General features: G+C 38.5%; 1 protein-coding gene across 1 annotated transcript in view; it reads left to right on the top strand.

Moving 5' to 3' along the window:
• LIPK (lipase family member K) overlaps positions 1-20,734 on the top strand; it is a 38,098-nt gene extending 17,364 nt beyond the window's left edge. The window contains exons 4-11 of the mRNA XM_070431896.1: positions 2,069-2,183; positions 4,296-4,494; positions 5,584-5,693; positions 6,891-7,027; positions 10,597-10,743; positions 12,790-12,861; positions 16,415-16,486; positions 19,538-20,734. Of these exons, the coding sequence (XP_070287997.1) occupies positions 2,069-2,183; positions 4,296-4,494; positions 5,584-5,693; positions 6,891-7,027; positions 10,597-10,743; positions 12,790-12,861; positions 16,415-16,486; positions 19,538-19,771 (1,086 nt within the window). The 3' untranslated portion in view covers positions 19,772-20,734. The remainder of the gene's footprint in view (positions 1-2,068; positions 2,184-4,295; positions 4,495-5,583; positions 5,694-6,890; positions 7,028-10,596; positions 10,744-12,789; positions 12,862-16,414; positions 16,487-19,537) is intronic.
• The last annotated feature ends 849 nt before the right edge of the window (positions 20,735-21,583 follow it).

Below are 21,583 nucleotides of genomic sequence, written 5' to 3'. Positions count from 1 at the left end.
GCTTAGGAAGTTTTCAATATTCAGTATTTTTGGAAGTGTCAATGAAGTACTGATGGGGTGGTCATAATAATCTGGCCACTCAGTGTATTTCTTTAATCCAAATTTTCCTTTCCTCTCATATTCACACACATCTTCTTGTCCTGGTCTAAATGCTTTTTGGCTCTTAATTATTCTATAATGATAATAAGAATAATGAACACTATATAGCACTTACTTTGTGTCAGGCACTGTTCTAGATTCTTTGTGTATGATCCTCACAACAAATCTGTGAAGAGTTACTATTATTATCTTTATTTTATAGTTGAGGGAAATGAGACCAGAAAGGTTAAGTAACTTCCCCCAAAGTTTCATAGCTAATAAGAGGAAGCATTGGAATTTAGTGCCATATTGTTAGTCTCTAGAGTCTGAACTTATAACCACTGCTTCATGTGGCCCCATATGTATACACACCTCTTGAGTGCCTGGCATGGGTTAATACCTAATTTTGTGTTAAGGGCTTGCTTTGGCACTAAACTTACTTTGGCTTTAATTGTTATCTTTATCTTTTCCTAGTTGTACAATCTCCAACAGATTGTTAATCTTCTGGAAAATTAGTTTTCTCAACTCCAAAGAAGGATATATAGTCAAACCTTGTTTCTCGAAAGTCTCTCATCTTGAACAATTCGGTTTTTGACCAAGTTGTTCACAGAAAAAATGTCTCGGTTGTCCAATCAAACTTTGATTATCAACCTGACAACCCTTTCACACTGATAACTCAGTATGACAAAAAGCACCTCTCAGGCAACAAAGGAGAGAATACTTTTGTTGCTGTTGAAATAGATTAGTACAGTTTTAAAATATAAAGAAGCAATCAAGAGTGCTAATGTTGCTAAGGGTGTGAAAGAAGCAATGATCACAGGCAATGTTGTTGATCTGCATAAACGAGAGAGAAGCAGTTAGCTAGTGACAACATTTCGGGGCAGTGATATATGAACAAGCAAAGATGCTGCAAGCTGGTCTGAAAGACACCACTGGCCTGGACCGAGCACTCAAAGTGATTCCTTTAAGGCTAGTAGGGGCTGGTTCAATAGCGTTAAGAAAAGAAGTGTTTATTTATAGATTATACAGTACATTAGACATGCACTGTATATAAGAAAGGATAAAACAGGGAACCATTTGGGCGTCTGGAACTGATTAATTCAATTTACATTTCTAATGGGGAAAAATTATTCTGTTTTGGAACAAATTGCTTCTCAAACAGCCTTACAGAGCAAATTAAGTTTGAGAACCAAGGTGCCACTATAATTTTATCTGAAAGGTTATATATTGAGTTTAATAAAACAGGGGATATAAACCATCTTCTATGCAATCAACAATAGTTCTCCTCTTCTTTGTACTGTTGTAGTTGATATATCTTATGTTTACCCCTCTAGAGCCACTCTGTATTTTCTTACATTGTTTTCTGTCTAAGAGGCTGACCTGTAAGAACTAGGTCAATAAGCTCCCCTGAATTTTAGTTTTTAGGTCAGTTCATACAATGGAAACCCTGAACAGGAGATCAGAAGGAAGGAGGAGAGTGCAATCAGATGAGTTATTGTCCTGGAGGTCACCTTAGGCAGGCTGTCTCTGCTAGAGATCACAGGTCCTCTCAATGTGACCCTCTCTACCTGACTTTCTCATTCTGATTCTGGTAACCACTTCCTCTCATCTCCTTTAAGGTAATAAGGAGGTAACAGCTCACTTGGTACTAGCCTCAAGGTACTACACTATCACCTATGGTTTCTCTCATTAGATGTCCACATAATCTTGTCAAAACATTTGGAGAATGAGCCAGTGTGTATTAATAATACCAGGCCAGCCAGGAGAACCCAGGTTGTATAGTCACCCAACCTTGCCTCACCCATGCTTTGTATGCATCCATCCCCAGTTTAAAACCCTCTTCAAGTTATCCTGATTTTCCTGCTTTATTCTGTCTCAATATACTGGGGAAGAGTAGGCTGTGGCTGAAAGTACTATATTGCAATGCAGGTATAAAAATCAAAAGATCACAACATAAATAGATATATATCTATGTTTTTCCTCTTTTCAGAGCCAAGTCATTTCGTACTGGGGTTATCCTTATGAAAATTATGATGTTGTGACAAAAGATGGCTATGTCCTCGGAATTTACAGGATTCCTCATGGGAGAGGATGTCCAAGAACAGGTAGGGTTTATTTTGTTGTGAAAGAAATAATGCCTAAAGCAGAGATTCCTCGATGTGCTGATAGCAGCAAAGCAGTTTTTATTCTAAACAGAGCCGAGTGCCTTCCCATCAAAGGAGGAAAACCATCACCTCCTCCTCTACTACTCTCTTTCATTTGTATAAGCCTTTGGAATTTTTCCAGAATTTTCCCATACACTGTCTATTTAGCCTTTTCTTCTTCGCTTTATCCTCCTTCCTAACAAGCACAAAAAGAAAACTTTTTCTTACTCTAGAGATAACTACTTTCCAGCTTAAATCTAGAAACTGAAAGGTCATTTTGATACTTTCTTCTCCCTTACCTCCTATATACAGCCAGTCACCAAGATCTATTCATTTTGCCTTCTAAATTTCTTTCTGATTCACAAACTTCTCTCAGCTTCAATATCGCTCAAGTGTAGGTTAACACACCATTATTATCTATTGCTTCAACTAGTACAATAGCTTTCTAACTGGTATTATATCAGTTGTATTAATCTTCCACCCAATTCAGTGGAAGTTTATGTTCTTAAGTAAATCTGACCCTATTAGTTTTATACTTGAACTTAATGCAAGAGCCATTTCTAGCTCGCTGCAATAGATGTTAATATCTGTAGAGAAAAGAGGGATCCACTTGGCAAGAACTGTACTTTCTTTTCTGATTTTTAGCTCCATTTATTCTTTGGAGTGTTGTATAACAAACTCCCTAACATTAGAAAGGTTAATTATTTAAAGAGACAATCTAAATTGGAATGGTGTTGACTTAATAGAACCATCCACTCCCACAAATAACTTTATTTTTAAAAAATATGTTTTTATTGATTTTTAGAAGGAAAGGGATAGAAAGACAGAAACACCAATCAGTCTTTCCTGCACACCCCCTACTGAGGATTGATCCCACAACCTGGCCATGTGCCCTGGCCAGGAATTGAACCTGTGACCTCTGGGTTCCTGAGTTGACATTCAACTGCTGAGCCACACCGGCCTAGCTACTCTAGTTTCTTTATAAATACTCATGAGAACTTTCTTTCCACAAGCTTTTATCTTATGATCTCTGCCAGGTAGCTGCCAAAATGCATGAGATGGAAAGCTGCCTCTAGAAGAAGAAGCTGCCTGAGGGCTCAGATCAGAGAGGGGCTATAGACTATGACTGCTATCTGGTGGTACTTAACTTTAGTAGAATTTGGAATACCTCTTCTTTCTGTTTTCTGAAAAGGTGCATAAATGGGCATAGTTCCTTGCTTCCAAATGGCTGAAGGCTCTCTGAGAGTCCATTCTAGCCTACCCAATCTCAGGTAACTGGTGCAGCACCAAAAGTGACCTTCACAAACCATTTATAAAAGACAAAATAATTCTGGTCACTGGTCACTCTTATCTCCTCTCTAAGTTTCCCAGCTTCCTTCTTTTTCTTTTCTGTTTCTTAGTCAAATTGTTTCAATTCTACATTATCAATAGGGCTTTTATACCAAATTAACAATTTTATATTGCATAACATTTCACTTATCTTCTTGAATTTTGCTTTCTGAGAGTACAAATTAAATTAAGCTGTGTTTGTAAAATCTAGCATAGTGCCTGGTATTCAACAAATGGCATTTTTATGTTTTTTTGTTATTATTTTGAGAAAAAGTTAGTTTTGTTATCATATACTCTTTGAGGAATAAAATATTATCAATATAAATAATAATAGAGCAAATATTTATTGTGCTGGACAGTCTTATGTATTTTAATTCTAATTTAATTCTTGTGACTACACTATGAGATAACCATTTATTATTGCCCATTATACAGATAAGTGAACTGAGTTAACCATAAAGGTTAATACATAGTAGAATAGATTTTGAACCAGGACTATCTGACTCCAGCTCCTACAGCATAATACAATACATGATATAAAATCCGAATTTTACAAAGAAAAAAAATAAGACATAGAGAAGGTAAATAACTTGCCCAAGTAAGTAGTTCAGAAAGGACTAGAACCTGGGTTTGCCTGGCACCAAATTTCATCTTTTCGTGTATATACTACAGGAAGGCAGGAAGGAGACTTCTCTTATAGACACTAAGAAAGTTGACATGAAATTCTTGTTGCCTGTTTTGCAGATCCAAGACCTGTTGTGTATTTGCAACATGGCTTAGTTGCATCTGCCAGTAACTGGATTTGCAACTTGCCCAACAATAGCTTGGCTTTCCTTCTAGCAGATACTGGTTATGATGTGTGGATGGGGAACAGCCGGGGAAATACCTGGTCCAGAAAACACTTGAAATTCTCACCCAAATCACCAGAATTCTGGGCCTTCAGGTAAAAAAAAAATTTATATATATATAAAATAAAGTGTGTATTTTGTCATTTATATATGAATGAACACCCTTTGATTTTTCCCTTTCTGTTCAAATGCATCCAATGGAATTCACAAGAAGAAAACGAATATTTCCACCTCTACTCCGACTTTCTTTATGGGCTCTGAAAATAAGGCCCTTATGATTGCACTTATGTTTGATTTTAAAACACCACTTGCTGTATGCATGTATATGCAAAATATATATGCAAAAAAAAATCAAAATGCAAAAGTCAGCTTTAGAAAGGTTAGTTCCAAGACTATCACTTTGTCCATATGGACCCCAAAAGAAGTTGATATAGTGCTCTTATTAAAGAGGAATTGATTGAGAAATGGGACCAGAAACAAGGTTTTAGTTGAAAAGCTTGTGAACCAGACACTCAAATGTTTACTCTCCAAGAAGTGAAAGAACTCTGCCCTCCCCTGGAGTCAGGTCTTGGTCATAGGATCAAACCTCTGTATTTGCATAAGAGCGAGGAACCATACCTTGAAGGTCATTAAAGCAGTTTTTCCTTGGCCTCATTCCTGCCTTATACCTGGAAGCGATTTTGCATTTCCTAATTCCACACCCAGTGCAGTTGTGTCATTAAACTATTGCAGATAACATGTTGGTTCCCTACATGAGTATTTTCCAACTACACACATGAATAAAAGCACCTGAGGTGATTGATAAATACTCAGATTACCACGAGTCTTCACTGACTCAGTGTTTCTGGGCTGAGGTCTGCAAAACGGTGTGCTTTTATCTAGGTCACTGTTCTTTTTAAGGGAGTTTGGTAAATCTGCTGTAGAATTAGGTGAAATATGACTGGCCTTTTAGGAAAAGCCTTTGTAGATCTTTGCAAATCAGATTTTTCTGGTTCCATTTTCTTAACAACGTTATTCTTGCAATCAAGGTGACATCCTCAAAAGTCACAGAGACCCATAATATCATATATTGACTCTAGTCTTAATATTTAAGAAAAGCGAATGTCTGCAGTGAATGTGTTTGGATATTGCAGGCCTAACAATGAGATATGTTTTTCCAATTTTGTTGTTTTCTTCTTTTGCAGTGTGGATGAGATGGCTAAATATGATCTTCCAGCCACGATTGATTTTATTGTAGAGAAAACTGGACAGGAGCGACTCTTCTACGTGGGCCACTCCCAAGGCACCACCATCGGTGTGTTTGGGGCAGGTGTGATCTGAGAGTGTCAGAGGATCTTCTTCCATATTTATGAAAGGGATCAGGATTTATTCCCTCTGTGCAGTCTCTAGCTTGGGGACTTGAGGTGGGAAACCCTTTCCTCTGGCTGATTTTTGAAGATTAAATGAAACAAGGACCACAACAGTGATTTCTTTTCCCGTTGGACTGAATCTATGTAGATTCATAAAGATGCCAGAAGGATTATTTATAATTCTCTCATAATACATAAATGTATTTATTTTGAGAGAATTATTTATCTATGTGCACAACAAACAATTTCCAGACACTGGGTAAGAAATAAATATGATATACATCTTTCCTTTAAAGATCTCGTAGTCTAGAGAAGACACCAAAAGGAAAGCAGAAAATTATAAACCCACTGATCATATGCCACGATTAGTGTGCCTTTCACTTCCCAGGGTGCACTGGGCTAGAGTGGATGTGGATGGGGCCATGCCTCAAAGCCATGAGACACTTCACTCCTTTCACTGCTCCCCATTCAGCTACAGACCTCAACAATGCCAACAGCACTTCCCCCAGTCTCTTTCCTATATCTTAATCCTAATTAGGTTCCTAGTATAAAGCAGGTCTTTATATGCCTGAACTATACTGTGCACCTTACATACATTCTCTCATTGAAAACTACAGACATGTGAAACCATTATCATTCATATTTTACAAATGGTAATATAGAGATACTTTCTAATGGTGATACTGCCAAATAATATGTATGTATTTTAACCGTCAAAAGAATCATTCTATGAGGATTCTATTTTCCACATTTACAGATTAAGAAAACTGAGACTTATACAGGGTAGATAACTTACCCAAATCTTCACACAGCTGGTAAATGGGAAGCCAAAATTATAGCTCAGTTTTGTCTGATACTAAAGACAGTGGTTGAGCAGGAATGGTCCTAGCAGTTTACCTAGACATACCCTACAAGGGATATTTGAACCCTCTATGCAACTCTTGTCCTCTCTGGAGACAGAAAACACTTTATTCTGCATTAGCCAATTCCATCCTTGAGAAATTTAGAAAATTCCTTCCTACAAATGGTGTTTACTCTGAGTTATTTTATATTTGTTTTGTTGTTGTTTTTAATATAATACTTCTGCTATTATTTAAGATAAATTAAGAATTGTTATAAACTAGTGTCTTCTTCCCTTTCAGCTTTCATAGCATTCTCTACAAACCCAGAGCTGGCTAAAAGGATTAAAATATTTTTTGCATTGGCTCCAGTCATTACAGTGAAATACACCCACAGTCCTCTGAGAAAATTAACAAATCTTTCCAGAGAAGGAGTCAAGGTATGTGACTTCTCCAGTTTAAACCTGTAGAATGAAAACTAGCTCTGTTCCCACTGATTTCAATAGAAGGAAACCAGATGACATTTTACAAACCTCTGAGACTATAATAAGTGTTGGAGGTATCCATGTAAGCTTACTGATGATGTGCAATTTTAGTAATAGAGTTCAGGGGGCTCACTCTGATGCCATTCTACCCTATTATCTTCATCAGTGTCTTCTCTCTCATGTATGTCATTCCTCAGTTACAGATAAAGCAAATGCTGAATTGAGTAATTGATTTGTTTAATCTAGTAGGTTAAATTTCTCCCAGTGGCCCCTGGTTTCTGAGGGGCAGTATGAGTAGTGGTTGAGATCACAGCGTGAAGCCAGATGGGGTCTTTGACCCCAGATTTTTCTACTAGCTGACAGCTAACTAAACTGATCATTTATCAAGGAGAATTGGTCTATGTGTATTGGTGTTTTTTCCTGTTGCATATTAATATGGCTTCTCCCCTACTAGACAAAAGGTAATCACAGTGTATAATTGAAATCAATGATTTCAATTAAAGCAAATAAAGCTGAGACAATTTTTATAGAAGCCAGGGATTTTGGTTGGTAAATAATACTAATAATAATAATAAGCAAATTAACCTATAATGAGTCAATTCTATACTTATACAACCCAGAAACACAGTAGCAGGAAAACCACTAAGCAACATAGAAAATGCTCACAATACCCCCTTGTGCCATAGAGATTCAGCCTAGACTGGGCCCTATGCTGAGTAAAGAGCTTGCTAATTTATTTTAGCATTTCCACACAGTTAAGAGATATTTTGAGATGGTGGGCTCTTTCTATTTTTCTCAATTTGTACAGCTCTGCTTCAGCCTTTCACATGTTTTGATATGCCGGTGGTGTAGTGCAGTTCAATTCAATTCTGTGAAAATATATCTAGGAGCTACTATTTCAAAAGCATAGCATCAGAAAATGGCTATGTCTATAAAGGTACATTCAGCTGATTGATATGACTGAAAATTAGGGTGCATGTGAGAGTCATGGTAGACTTGACTAGGGACAGTAGGGGACAGTAAATGGAAAGCAATTGTGTCATGTTAAGGAGTTTAGATTTTTGTTCTGTTAGTAATGGGAAGCCAATGGAGTATGTTAAGCAGAGAAATGGCTTGATCAGATTTGTAGTTTTCGAAAGGCTGCCCTGAAAGAGCTTTAACTCCAATAGAGGAGCTACCACATGTGGCCCACTAATTCCTAATTCTCTTTCTTTTCTCTAAAGTATAGCTTGCTTTGACCCTTTGCTTTTTTTTAACATATTATCTACAACAATAAGGATTATTAATATTGCCTCCATTTCTTAAAAGAAGAATTTGAGTTTCAGAGAGACTAAGCATTCTGTCCCAAATCACCTAGTGAACGGATGACAGAACCAGAATTTGAATCCAGATCTGATCAGACCATCCATGGTCAGTGCCCTCTTTATATGTTGTCATTTTCCATGCCAACCTGAAGAAGTCAGTCTTAGATCCTTATGCAGCCAAACAGGCTATCGAATCCAAAATGTAGCTATTTATGGAGCTCAGCTATTGAATCCAGACCATGTTCTGCTTGGCCAGCCATGTGCCCTGGCATGGGGCCATGTGTGCAGAATAAAAGGGGAGAGGGCTTTTCTAATTCTCATACAGGTGCCAAAAGAGTTAACAGAAAAAGCATATCTCTATACTGCTATGAGACAAACATGCCCCCTCCAGAACAAACTTGGAATTACAGTGACAAGTCAGCATGTTTATCACTCTCCAAGTGGATGCTATATGGCTACTTAGTCTGCATTATTACCCCCGCTTTTAGGTTAAAAGAGCAATAATTTGTTCTTAGGTAAATGTGTGGTAGTTTAGCTGAGTCATTCATGCATGGACATAGCAGTGGAGTCAAGTCAGAGACTACTGTGCTAATTCACTCTGTCTTTTAGAAAAGTCAACTCTCAGAACAAAGAACAAGGACCCCTTATGATAGCTATAACCTCTTTCTTCAATAGTATTTCCCTGGTTGATTATTCTCTGAATTGGCTGTTTTCTTTCACATGAATTTTCTGCCAAGTGTGGATGACCAAGATATTGGTAAATGAAAAACAAAAATGTCCACTGAGTAAAATCAGATCCTGCCTTCTACTTTAACTTATTCCTGTGGAGATCTATTTAGGTTATCACACTTGAGAACATAGATGTCGACATTCTATTAAAAGATAGGTACTATTATTAAACTACCATGTAGACAGTTATATAGGAAGAGTTACAATTTGTTAAGTGGATTAACCCACTGATTGGGATAAAGTGAATAAGAGGCCAGAATAAATTAGATAATTTCTGCAATGGTTAATTATTGTTTGTCAGACCTAAAGAAGTATGATTTGAATGAGTTTAACATATTGTAGCCTCTCCCGTCTTTCCTTATTTCCTCCCTCTCTCTGGCACTAAGGGTTATATTACGTCATGGCGTATCATATACTTCATTAATATTCCATGGAATATAAGATATTCCATTGAATGAAGATTATCTTTGACTGTATAAGGTAACTATTTTTTAAGCTCAGAATTTAACAAATTATAACCAGTAGGAATTTACTAGACCTAGTTTACCAAAGATAGTGTAACACATTGTAAGGTATTTGTGTAATAAAAGTAAATGCTATTTATTGTTGTCTTTTAGTCAATTAATGAAGGATTCCAGGAGAGAGATATGACAGTTGTTTTTTGGGTTTTTTTTTTTTTTTTTTTTTTTTTTTTACTATAAATGGAGGTTTCCAAAAGTTTTAAGAATAAAAAGAAATCTTTTCAGCTTTATATCTAGTTTATTTTCCTAAGATTATAAAAATAGTTATTATTTTTAAAAATGCAAGATTGTACTTATATGCAAGGAGTTTAGATATTAATTTATGTTTTAATTTCAAGAATTAAATTAAATTTCTTAAAGTTCAAAAGATAAGTTAAACGTACCTGTAACATTGCTTGAAATTCCACTAGTGGAGATTCATTTCTTTGGGTTCAGCTTTTGCCTCTAGAGTTCATGAAAAGATTCTGCAAGGAATGACTCTTTAAGTCTGTGTCAGTCACTAAATATAATAATAACATTGTATTTGGAATTTTTACTGGGTCCTAGAAAATGCATGAGGTGCCTTTTAAACATGACCTTTTATCTTCACAGCAGTCCTACTTAGTGCATATTAAGTTTCCATTATAGTTGAGAAATTTCAGGATAATAGAAAGTAAATACTTTCCTAAGGTATAAGAGACAGAGTCCAAAATCAAACCAAAGTATCCCGTATGCCAAAGCCTTAACAGTGTTCTGTGGGGACTCATTTCTTAGGGGACTTTACAAAAATACTCCAAGTAAAGGATCTTGGGAAAAGAGGTGAGTTGGAAGAACTACAAGGACAAAATTTAACAGAACTCCCACTTTCACTGAGTTATAAGTACTAAGGAGATGTCATCTTCTGTCCAGTTCTTATCTGAATTACCACTCATTTTCCACTCTTGACATGCACATCTATGAAATTTGATTGTGTCTTAAATTGAATTTGCAGGTGTTATTTGGTGACAAGATGTTCTCTCCTCATACATTTCTTGAACAATTCATTGCCACCAAAGTGTGCAACCAGAAGCTATTTCATCGTATTTGCAGCAACTTCCTATTTTCTTTTTGTGGATTTGATCCAAAAAACTTAAACATGGTACGTGTAAATAGTTGGATTGGGAAGGCAAATGTTTTGTTAAACAGCAGCTAGGAGATTTCACTATAAATTGCATACAAACTACATTCAAGATCTGCTTTTTTTGTCTCTGGAAATGTGATTAGCATGTTCGTGGCTTCCCACCAAAGCTGAGTCCACCTGGTTTCGTAGGAGGATTTGAGAAGAAGGTTTTTGCTGAAAATACTCATCAACTCTTGCTAGTGGCCAAAGCACCACACCGAAAAGTCCTTCACTTTGACTATGGCTATGGTTTTGAAATTAATCTTGCTGAGCTTGAGCCCTATCTCAGACCTACTGAAGTAGAATTTTAGGGAGTGAGCTCAGGTATCTCTATTTTTTAAATCATTTTTTTTTACTTTCATGAGTGATCTGGAAATGGCCATTTTGTGAGCCACTTCTTTAACTCAAAGGGATGGAGGGGTGGCTCTTCAATGATAGCTATACATTCACTGTTTAAGGGATATTGAGACGAATAAATGTTAGAGTTCTTGTCCAGTCCTTTCCAGCTTAACTGAGATCCTTTCCTTTTTTTAGTTACCACTAGCTGACCCAAAGAGTGGGAATGAAAAAGAGGGGAAGTTACTGCTTACTCCCCAGCCAGGGAGGAGATATGTTTGTAACCAGAGCTGAAGTTGATTTCCACCTATGCCACAGATTCTGCCCAGAGACTTGTATCTCTCTGTCAGTGGAAAGCACTGATTAACACTTTCCTTGCTTTCAAGCAAGATTTATAAAAAATTGTTTATGCAAAACATGCTTTAGCCACTGCCTTTTCACATCTTAGGGAATCTATGCTTGCCTATCACTTAGATGGAAGCATTTCATGTAGGTAAAGGTAAGTAAAAAGACCTTTAAGCAAACTCAATAGAGATAATTTCAAAAGCACCCTCTCAACATGGTTTGAGAGTTTGCTAAAGAAAGACGTCACAAAATAACAGTTGAACATAAATTGGGGGGCCCCTGTTGTATATTTATATAGTAAGAATGCCTTTTTTCTCACTGTTGGGTACTGGACTATGGAATATTACAATGCCTGCAAGAATGTTTATTTTAGTACAGTATAACCAGGAATACCTAAGCAGAGTGTTTGTAGAACTTTGAAAGAATACACATGTCCAGAACTCAGTCTTAGAGATTTTAATATTGATTCTAGGTTTGGGTAACTCATAAGTAGTTGTATTTTTTTTTAAGCTCCAAGATGTTTCTGATGTCAACTTTGGTGGAAAATAACTCTTTTACATACTAAAAAAAATGCAATTGCCGAAACCGGTTTGGCTCGGTGGATAGAGCGTCGGCCTGTGGACTGAAAGGTCCCGGGTTCGATTCCGGTCAAAGGGCATGTACCTTGGTTGCGGGCATATCCCCAGTGGGAGATGTGCAGGAGGCAGCTGGTCGATGTTTCTCTCTCATCGATGTTTCTAACTCTCTATCTCTCTCCCTTCCTCTCTGTAAAAAATCAATAAAATATATTTAAAAAAAAAAAAAATGCAATTGAAATTATGAAAAAAATCAAGGGTTTTTAAAATTCAGAATAAATTTAAAAGTTAATGGAGGTTAAAATATTGGATGGATTATGCCCCACAAACTTTCGAAGAACCTTGCAGAATATTACCACATTTTAAAAATCAGATGACAAAGGGAACATTCAGATGTGTTCTCAATGTCTTACAAAGAACAACTTTCTTGGAATGTCTTTGGGACATGACATCGGGTGAAGAAGAAGGTCAATGACTTCTTGTCTTCTTAGACCTGTCCCAGGCAAGACTGGAAAGAAAATCTGTATTATCTTCTGTCTTTGACTAGTGGGAGGCTCTCTGTGGGCTCTATGAGACACTGCTCAGGACAGAAGAACAGAGCTAAGGGAAGGGAAAGTTCTTAAAGGTGGGCTTCTTTGGATAATGAGTCTTCAGAGGTTATGCTATATGTTTATTCCTAAAAGAAAAACAGAGAAAAGATATTCACATTTCCTTGTGATGTGATTATATGATGAGCCTTCAAATGAGACATAATCTCTTTACTTTATAGAGTCGCTTGGATGTTTATATGGCACAGAGTCCGGCAGGAACATCTGTTCAGAACATGCTACACTGGGCCCAGGTACGTGCTTCCTGTTTCTGATGTGAGACACACACATCTCTGCAAGATCCCCAAGGAAAGCTCCCAGAGAACTCTCTGCAGGGTTTTGCAGGCACCTGCCACTGTCCAGCTGGTGTTCTAGAATCAGCGTAAACTCATGCGGATTTCCTTTACACCCTTCTAGTCTTCACATCTTCCGGGTCTGGAGTTTGGGCGTGGTTCCTAGACATAGTCACTGACTTCTGATCCTTAGATTACTCCAAACTGCTTTTTCTAGGAAAACTTGTATTTTCTCCTCTTGGAAATCACTAGCTTTAATAGAACTTTATGTGTCACTATTTCACCTTCTAGTTGGCATATAGGCCATTTCAGAGTGTGAAAATAATTCAGAGAAATAATTCAGAGAAAATTAAATATTAGGGAGGGATTAAAATAGATTAGTGTTGTCTATTTTTACCCTCAGCTTTGTATGTGCATGTATTACTCTATTACTCAATATTTGACAAGCTCAAAGGTAAGTCAAATTCAATTAGTATAGTTGTCTGACCCAAGTGTGTGTGTGTGTGTGTGTGTGTGTGTGTGTGTGTGTGTGTGAGAGAGAGAGAGAGAGAGAGAGAGAGAGAAAGAAAGAAAGAAAGAGAGAGAGAGAACTTCCCAAAGTTTTAATATAGCTGAGAACTCTAGGAATTTAACCTACACCCTGTTCTTTGCTTTAAAATTTAGAATCACTGCTATAGATAGCCTGACACACTAGTTGAGAGTTTTGGAAATTCTTTGAAGAGTTCTACCTTCAGGAGATAAGCCTTCACACTCAAATAGGGAAAATGAAGTTTGAGTCATAGGGCCTCCTACTGGTGAGGAGACGGAGCCTCTCTGATGGCCATGACCTTCCAGGCAATACAACTTCAATTTCATATTTATTGAGCACTTACTATGTGTTCTTCTGCTATTGTGTACATGGTTTCATTCAGTATCATCAAATTCATTCTCATAACAATCTTTCAATAAAGACATTGATATCTCCATTCTACAAATGGAGGCTCCTCCAGTTGCAGGCTCCTCCCTGGCCTGGGCCCCTGGTCGGGGCTCATACAAGAGGCAACCAATTGATGTGTTTCTCTCACATCAATATTTCTCTCTGTCTTTCCCTCTCTCCTCCACTCTCTAAATAGCCAATCCCTTACACATGCACAGCTGACTCTTCTTAAAAAGTACCCTTCTCTGGCAGGAAGAACTCTTCAGGATAGAAATAAAGGTGGGGGATAAAATATTTGGTCATAAGTTACATAGACAAAGATGCAGATGATGGTAGTAATATTAGTGAAAAGAGATTTGTTGAACATTTCTAGGTGCTACATGTTTTTATGCATTGCCTTATTTAATCTTCACAACCTACAAGAAGAATATTATTGTCATTCCTATTTCACAGGTGAAAAAATAGGTTTAGAGAAGATAAATATCTTGTCCTGGACCCACCGGTTCAATATTCTGTTAAGCCTGGATTCAAACCAGGTCTGTTTGATGCCAGAATCCAAGTTCCTAGCTAGTACAGTCTATTGCTTCCCATTGTTGAAAATTTGCAGAATTTCAATAACAAAAGGTTGCTGCCTCTGTCAATATAAATCTGATGGGAATCATTTAAAACTAAAAATCAAGTTTAAATCAATGAGTGTGAAAAAAACCTTTAGAGCCTTAGCCAGTTTGGCTCAGCGGATAGAGCATAGGCCTGTGAAACAGAGGATCCTGAGTTCGATTCTGGTCAAAAGCAGGTACCTCAGTTGCAGAGTCCTCCCTGACCCAGGCCCCTGGTCAGGGCTCATGCAGGAGGCAACCAATAGATGTGTTTCTCTCACATCAATATTTCTGTCTTTCCTTCTCTCTTTCTCTCTCTAAATATCAATAGAAAAATATCCTCGGGTTAGGATAAATAAATAAATAAATAAATGAGTTAAAAAAAAAAAACCCTTTAGAGTAGTCAGAATAATTTAATGAAGTGCTTGATGTAAAGGTAAAAATTATCTGTCTCAATCAAAACAACAATGAGGTACCATCTCACACCTGTCAGAATGGCCATCATCAACAAATCAACAAATGACAAGTGCTGGAGAGGATGTGGAGAAAAGGGAACCCTCCTGCACTGCTGGTGGGAATGCAGACTGGTGCAGCCACTATGGAAGACAGTATGGAGTTTCCTCAAAAAATTGGAAATGGAACTCCCATTTGACCCTGTGATCCCACTTCTAGGAATATATCCCAAGGAACCAGAAACACCAATTAGAAAGGATATATGCACCCCTATGTTCATAGCAGCACAATTCACCATAGCTAAGATGTGGAAACAGCCTAAGTGCCCATCAGTAGATGAATGGATTAGAAAACTGTGGTACATCTACACGATGGAATACTATGCTGCTGTGAAAAAGAAGGAACTCATACCGTTTGCAACAGCATGGATGGAACTGGAGAGCATTATGCTAAGTGAAATAAGCCAGTCAATGAAGGAAAAACACCACATGATCTCACTCATTCATGGATAATAAAGACCATTACAAACTTTTGAACAATAATAGATACAGAGGCAGAGCTGCCTCAAACTGATTGTCAAACTGTAGCGGGAAGGCCAGGGAGGGTTGGGGGACAGGAGGGAGGGGAGTAAGAGATCAACCGAAGGACTTGTATGAATCTATATAAGCATAACTAATGGACATAAGACACTGGGGGGTAAGGGAGGGCAGGGGTTTGTCAAGGGTGGGGGGGATAAAAAGGGCACTTATGTAATACCCTTTGTAATACTTTTAGCAAAAAAATAAAAAAGATCAAGAACAAGAAAAAAAAAATTATCTGTCTCTTCTAATCGGCATGGGTGGCAAATAACAGAAAAAGGAACCCCTAGGTGTATGAATGTTTCTATTCCAACATCTGATCTAAAATTAAAATGCAAACATAGGCATGCATGGCACCTCAGACATGCAGCCTGTGGCAACATTACTGATAAGGCGGCAGGATGTTTGGCCTTGCCGACAAAAGGACACAGCCATGCCACACCTTCCACAGGAAGCACTGAGAAGTTCTGTGAATAAACATTCCTTTCAATAGTAAGAAAATTGTTTAAGAATAATGAGTAACATTGTAATATCCTAGACCACCTGATAAGGATAGAAAGGTTTAAAGTTGTTTAAGAATACTGGCAGTCATTGTTTAATGTAGGAGTTACGTAGGTGGTGCCTTTAAAAAATATGAATAAAAATTCCTTAAGCCAAGATATTTAAGAATCATTCAGTTCAGCATCTTTTAAAAAATGTCTGTGTATAGCATTGTAACACTTAAAAGCATTGCAGTCTGAGGATTTTCATTGGAAAATTATAGGGAGGAATATAAGCTTGATAATCAGTTTCATTAATTAGTATAAATTTGTATCATTGTTATTATTTGGCTTATTAGTCTTTATGAAATTTTCTCATGTGCTAAAAAGTGGAACATAATGTCAATCTTCTCTGTATATTTCTTGTTTACTGTCTCTAAATGTATGCTTTTATATCATTTTAATGTGTTTATTCTTTTTATTTTGTTATAGGCGGTTCATTCTGGTGTGTTCCAAGCTTTTGATTGGGGAAACCCTTATCAGAACATGTTACACTTCCAACAGGTATGATTCTAACAATCATCAGTTGCATATCGCAAATGAACAAATAGATATAGGGTGGGGCAAAAGTAGGATTACAGTTGTGAGTATGCAAAAACAGTTTATTCTTGTATTATCATTATTCATCATGTTATTTTTCATATGAACAACTATAAACCTACTTTTGTCTCTACTCATTAAGCACTTAGTAGGTCCCAAACTATGCCAGCTATTATTTGTAGATCAGATGTTACTTATTGGTTTCTTACCATGTGCTGTATCATTATTTTTTATCTTCATAATGACCTTGTAAGGCTCAGAGGGATTAGGTAAATTGTTGAAATTATTTAGCTAGTAAAGAACCAAAATATGATCCAGGGGTTTCTGGATCTAAAGTCCATTCTTCTTCCACTATCTTCTCAAAAAAAGAGAGAGGAAGGAAGGAAGGAAGGAAGGAAGGAAGGAAGGAAGGAAGGAAGGGAGGGAGGGAGGGAGGGAGGGAGAGAGAGAGAGAGAGAGAGAGAGAGAGAGAGGGAGAGAGAGAGAGAGAGAAAGAAAGAAAGAAAGAAAGAAAGAAAGAAAGAAAGAAAGAAAAGAACTCTTAGCGCTTGAGACCATATTTTAAAGAGAGAAATAAAGATACATAATTTATATTTCTAGAACATGTCCTCTGACTTCTTATCCATCTCTCATAAAATGAGCTAACACTGTCTTGTTAACACTGTCTTGGAAAGTCATTTGCTATTCATTTTTTAATAAACAATAAAGGATAATTAAAGATACACCAAACAGAAATATTCCCCTCAGGAAGAAGCAGTGCTATCAGCCAGAGAATGGTATGTCAAGATATTTCCTGACATTATCTGTGAAAACCAGGTAGGGTACATGCCTAGGTTGAAGGCTTGATCCCCAGTAGGAGGTGTTCAAGAGACAGCAGATCAATGTTACTCTCTCTCCCCCTCTCCCTTCATCTCTGTCTCTCTCTCTCTAAAACATAATAATAAAATTTGTTTTAAAAAGATACAAGGGTTTTACAAATCAGGGCTGAGGAAATTTGGAAACTTTTTGAATAGCAAATTTAAAGTGCCACCATATTAACTACAACAGTAAAAATGCGTAACTTAATTGGTGTGAAAAATCCGATTTTCCTCTAAACTGCTATGGTTATATGTGTGTAAGTGGGTGTGCCCAAACACACAAACATGCTATGGCGAAGTACCATTTACTCTTGTAATTAACCAATTCCCTGCTTTAGCAAGAGTATATAGCTGCCCCAGAAAAAGCTGTTAGATGGTGGCCTCACCATGTGAGACTCAGATATCTGTTTGGATAAGTTCTGACTCACAGGTATTAGCTTTATCATTAAGCTTACAGATTCTATTTTTTTAAAATGGTGATTCAGGTTTCGCTATGAAAAGTTTGTGTAGGACTTTGGGAGAAAATAAGAAAAACCCAAACAAACTGAGGGTAAACTGTTTGCTGCCAAAATTAACTATTGTATATTCATCTGCTCAGGCTGAGATTTAAAAAAATACCGTAACTGAGCGGCTTAAACAACAGAAATGTATTTGTCACAGTTCTGAAAGTCGGAAGTCTGAGAACAGGGCAGCGGCCTAGTCGGGTTCTGGGGAGGGCTCCCTTTGGCTTGCCGAGCGCCTCCTCCTTGCTATGTGCTCACATGGTCTTTCCTCGGTGTGTGCTCTTGGAGAGAGAAAGAGACCTCTGTCTCCCCTCCATTAATCCTATTGGATTTAACCTAATCACCTCCTAAAAGCCTTATCTCCAAATACAATCATATTTGGGGTAGGGTTTTAACATGCGAATTTAGAGGGAAAACAAGTTAGTCCGTAGCAAATGGTAAAAGGTAAGACTTCCAGTTGCAAGTAGCAGAAACAAACTCTATTATACTGCTTTACTGAGCTAAAATGTACAATGGTGAACTCACAATAGCCAGGAACTTAAACACTGGCATTGGGGTTCGCTCTCTCTTGCTTTTTCTCTCTGAATTCTGCCTTCAAATGCTGTTTCCATTTTTAAGTTCTTTCCAAGATAGTAGTCGTAGGATGGTGACTGATGTATCTAGCTCACACAGTTCTTCCAACTGCAAACCCAAAGGAAAAGGCAATGTTTTTCTTTTTTTAAAAAATATATTTTATTGATTTTTTACAGAGAGGAAGGGAGAGGGATAGAGAGTTAGAAACATCGATGAGAGAGAAACATCGATCAGCCGCCTCCTGCACACTCCCTACTGGGGATGTGCCCGCAACCAAGGTACATGCCCTTAACCGGAATCGAACCTGGGATCCTTAAGTCTGCAGGCCGACGCTCTATCCACTGAGCCAAACCGGTTAGGGCGGCAATGTTTTTCTTAATAGCTCTAGCAAAAAGTTCCAGAGAGAACTCGGGCCCTGTTTTAGTCATCTTATATAATCGCTGTGGCCAGAAGAATGAAGAACAAATTAGCCAGGCCTGGTCCCCTGGACTACCCTGGAACTGGGGGAGTGGAATTTGTCAAATCAGCATGAGTGGTGTTAACAGAAAGAAAGGGGCAGGAAAAACTTGCCAGGCCCGATTTTTCTGTAACAGGCTGGCTTTTTAACATTGTATTTCAAATGTGTGTTTTTATGTACGTGTCTCAACGCTCCCTGAAGAGGCTTCTCAAATGTCAATAATTCCCTGGGCCCAGACTTCAGCATATGTGGAGGGGTATTGATATTTGTCCTATTTTAGCCCATCCAAAATTTTGTTTGAAAAGGACACATTCCCAGTCCAAGTGCTACTAGAAAGATGCCCCACCAAAGAAATGCGTCCGTTTTCTCTAGGATCCTTTTCTATTTCCCCAAAAATCAAATCAAAAGTATAATGGTGGTCTTTTAAAATTTACAATTCATATTTTTGTACTAAAGTGTTTTCAAGTAAATTTCACATTTTAATGTTTATATATCACTAACTGTATCCTAACGGCACATTTTTAACATTTAAAGTAGATGCTTAAAAACTGATTTTGTTACTTCTCTAATGTGATTTTTCGTGAAAACTCTTCTTTTTTCTCTCCCTCTCTTTAACTGTATTTAGTTTACACCTCCCTTATACAACGTGACTAAGATGGAAGTGCCAACGGCAATGTGGAGTGGTGGACATGACATTGTGGCTGATCCCAGGGACATTGAAAGCTTACTCCCGAACATCACCAGGCTTATTTATTACAAATGTATTCCACACTACAATCACGTGGATTTTTACCTTGGACAGGATGCGACCCAGGAAATTTACCAGCACCTAATTAGAATGATGGAGGACTATTGCTAAAATTAAACACACTTACCTTTTTCTAAGCAGCAAGTTTCCATGATAATTATGTAGCACACAGACCCAAAGGTGACCCCTCCAATGATTTTCACCTCCTCATGTCCGTGCATTTGTGTAGCTCACCTTCCTTGAGTTCGGGAGGCACCTGAGACTTGCTCCTAGAATTAGCAAAGGTGATGGGATGGCACCCCTTAATTAGATTATGTTTATAGCAAAGGTGCTGGGATGTCATTCTCTGATTACTTTATATTCTGTAAGAAACCATCTTAGCAGACTGGAGCAAGAAATTCCCCTTGTTGGCCTGATGAAGCAAGCAGCTATGTTGAGGAAACCCACATAGAAAGGCACTGTGTCTGGCTTCTAGGATCTGTAGGTGACAGCCAGCTAATAACTTGCAAAGAGTCAGGACACTCAGTCATAAGACCCTAAGGCAGTGGTTCTCAACCTTCCTAATGCCGCAACCTTTTAATACAATTCCTCATGTTGTGGTGACCCCCAACCATAAAATTATTTTCGTTCCTACTTCTTAATTATAATGTTGCTATTGCTATGAAGCGTAATGTAAATATCTGATATGCAGGGTGTATTTTCATTGTTACAAATTGAACATAATTAAAGCATAGTGATTAATCACAAAAACAATATGTAATTATATATATGTTTCCCGATGGTCTTAGGCGACGCCTGTGAAAGGGTCGTTCGACCCCCAAAGGGATCGTGACCCACAGGTTGAGAACTGCTGCTCTAAGGGAATGAGTTCTGCCTAAAACTCAAATGAGCTTGAAAGCCCATTCTTTCCCAGGAAAGCCTGCAGTTGAGAAAGCAGCCTGGCCAACACTTGGATTGCAGCCTGGGGAGACCTTGAGCAGAGGATCTAGCTATGCCATGCCTGAGTACTGACCCACAGAAACAGTGAGGTAATAAACATATATTGTTCTGAACAGCTACATTTGTGGGTATTTGTGATCAGCAATAGTAAACTACTACTATTGTAATAATACTAAAGTATTATCATTGTTACTAGAGACCTGGTGCACGAAATTCATGTAGGCGGGCCGGGGAAGCGGGGAGGAGAGGAGTACTTCAGCCCGACCTGCACCCTCTCCAACCTGGGACTCCTTGGGGGATGTCCGACTGCTTCTCGCAATCTGGGATCACTGGCTCCTAACTGCTCACCTGCCTGTCTGCCTGATCACTCCTAACCTCTCTGCCTGCCTGCCTGATGGCCCCTAACCACCTCTGCCTGGCTGCCTGATCACCCCTAACTGCTCCCCTACTGGCCTGATCGCCCCTAACTGCTCCCCTGCTGGCCTAATTGCCCCTAACCACCTCTGCCTCACCCCGCACCCGAAACCCAGGCTTCCCTCTCTCTGATCGGCCACAGGCACCCAGGACCCAGGCCAGCTTCAACCAGGCTGGCCACAGCCGCAGGGGATCGTGTGGGGGCAGCTTCACCTGGGCCGCAGCCACAGCTGCCCGGGACCACGGAATGGGTAGCTTGCCCCTCTCCCAGACCACAGCCCCAGCCGTTGGTGCCTGGGACCGTGGGGCGGGTGGCTTGTTCCTCTCCCGAGCCGCAGCCTGGCTAGTCCCCATTACTCTCTCGCGAGCTCATTTGTGCCTGGCTGGTCCCCATTCCTCTCTCCCCAGTGTTGAGTGTCTGAGCCATTATGGTGTGATGGTGTGATGGTGTGAGGGTGTGACAACCACTTGCATATTAGCTCTTTATTATATAGGATTATTGTTGTTTTGTCTCTGATTAGAAGCTTGAGAGACCCTGCCCTTATTTCTCTTTGTCTTATTTCCTTTGGC

This window comes from Myotis yumanensis, unplaced genomic scaffold (genome assembly GCF_028538775.1).
Source record: "Myotis yumanensis isolate MYYU_CA2020_CCGP unplaced genomic scaffold, mMyoYum1.0.hap1 SCAF_13, whole genome shotgun sequence".
NCBI lineage: Eukaryota > Metazoa > Chordata > Mammalia > Chiroptera > Vespertilionidae > Myotis > Myotis yumanensis.
The sequence above is the reverse complement of the archived record's forward strand: the minus strand, read 5'-3'. Positions and strand labels throughout refer to the sequence as shown.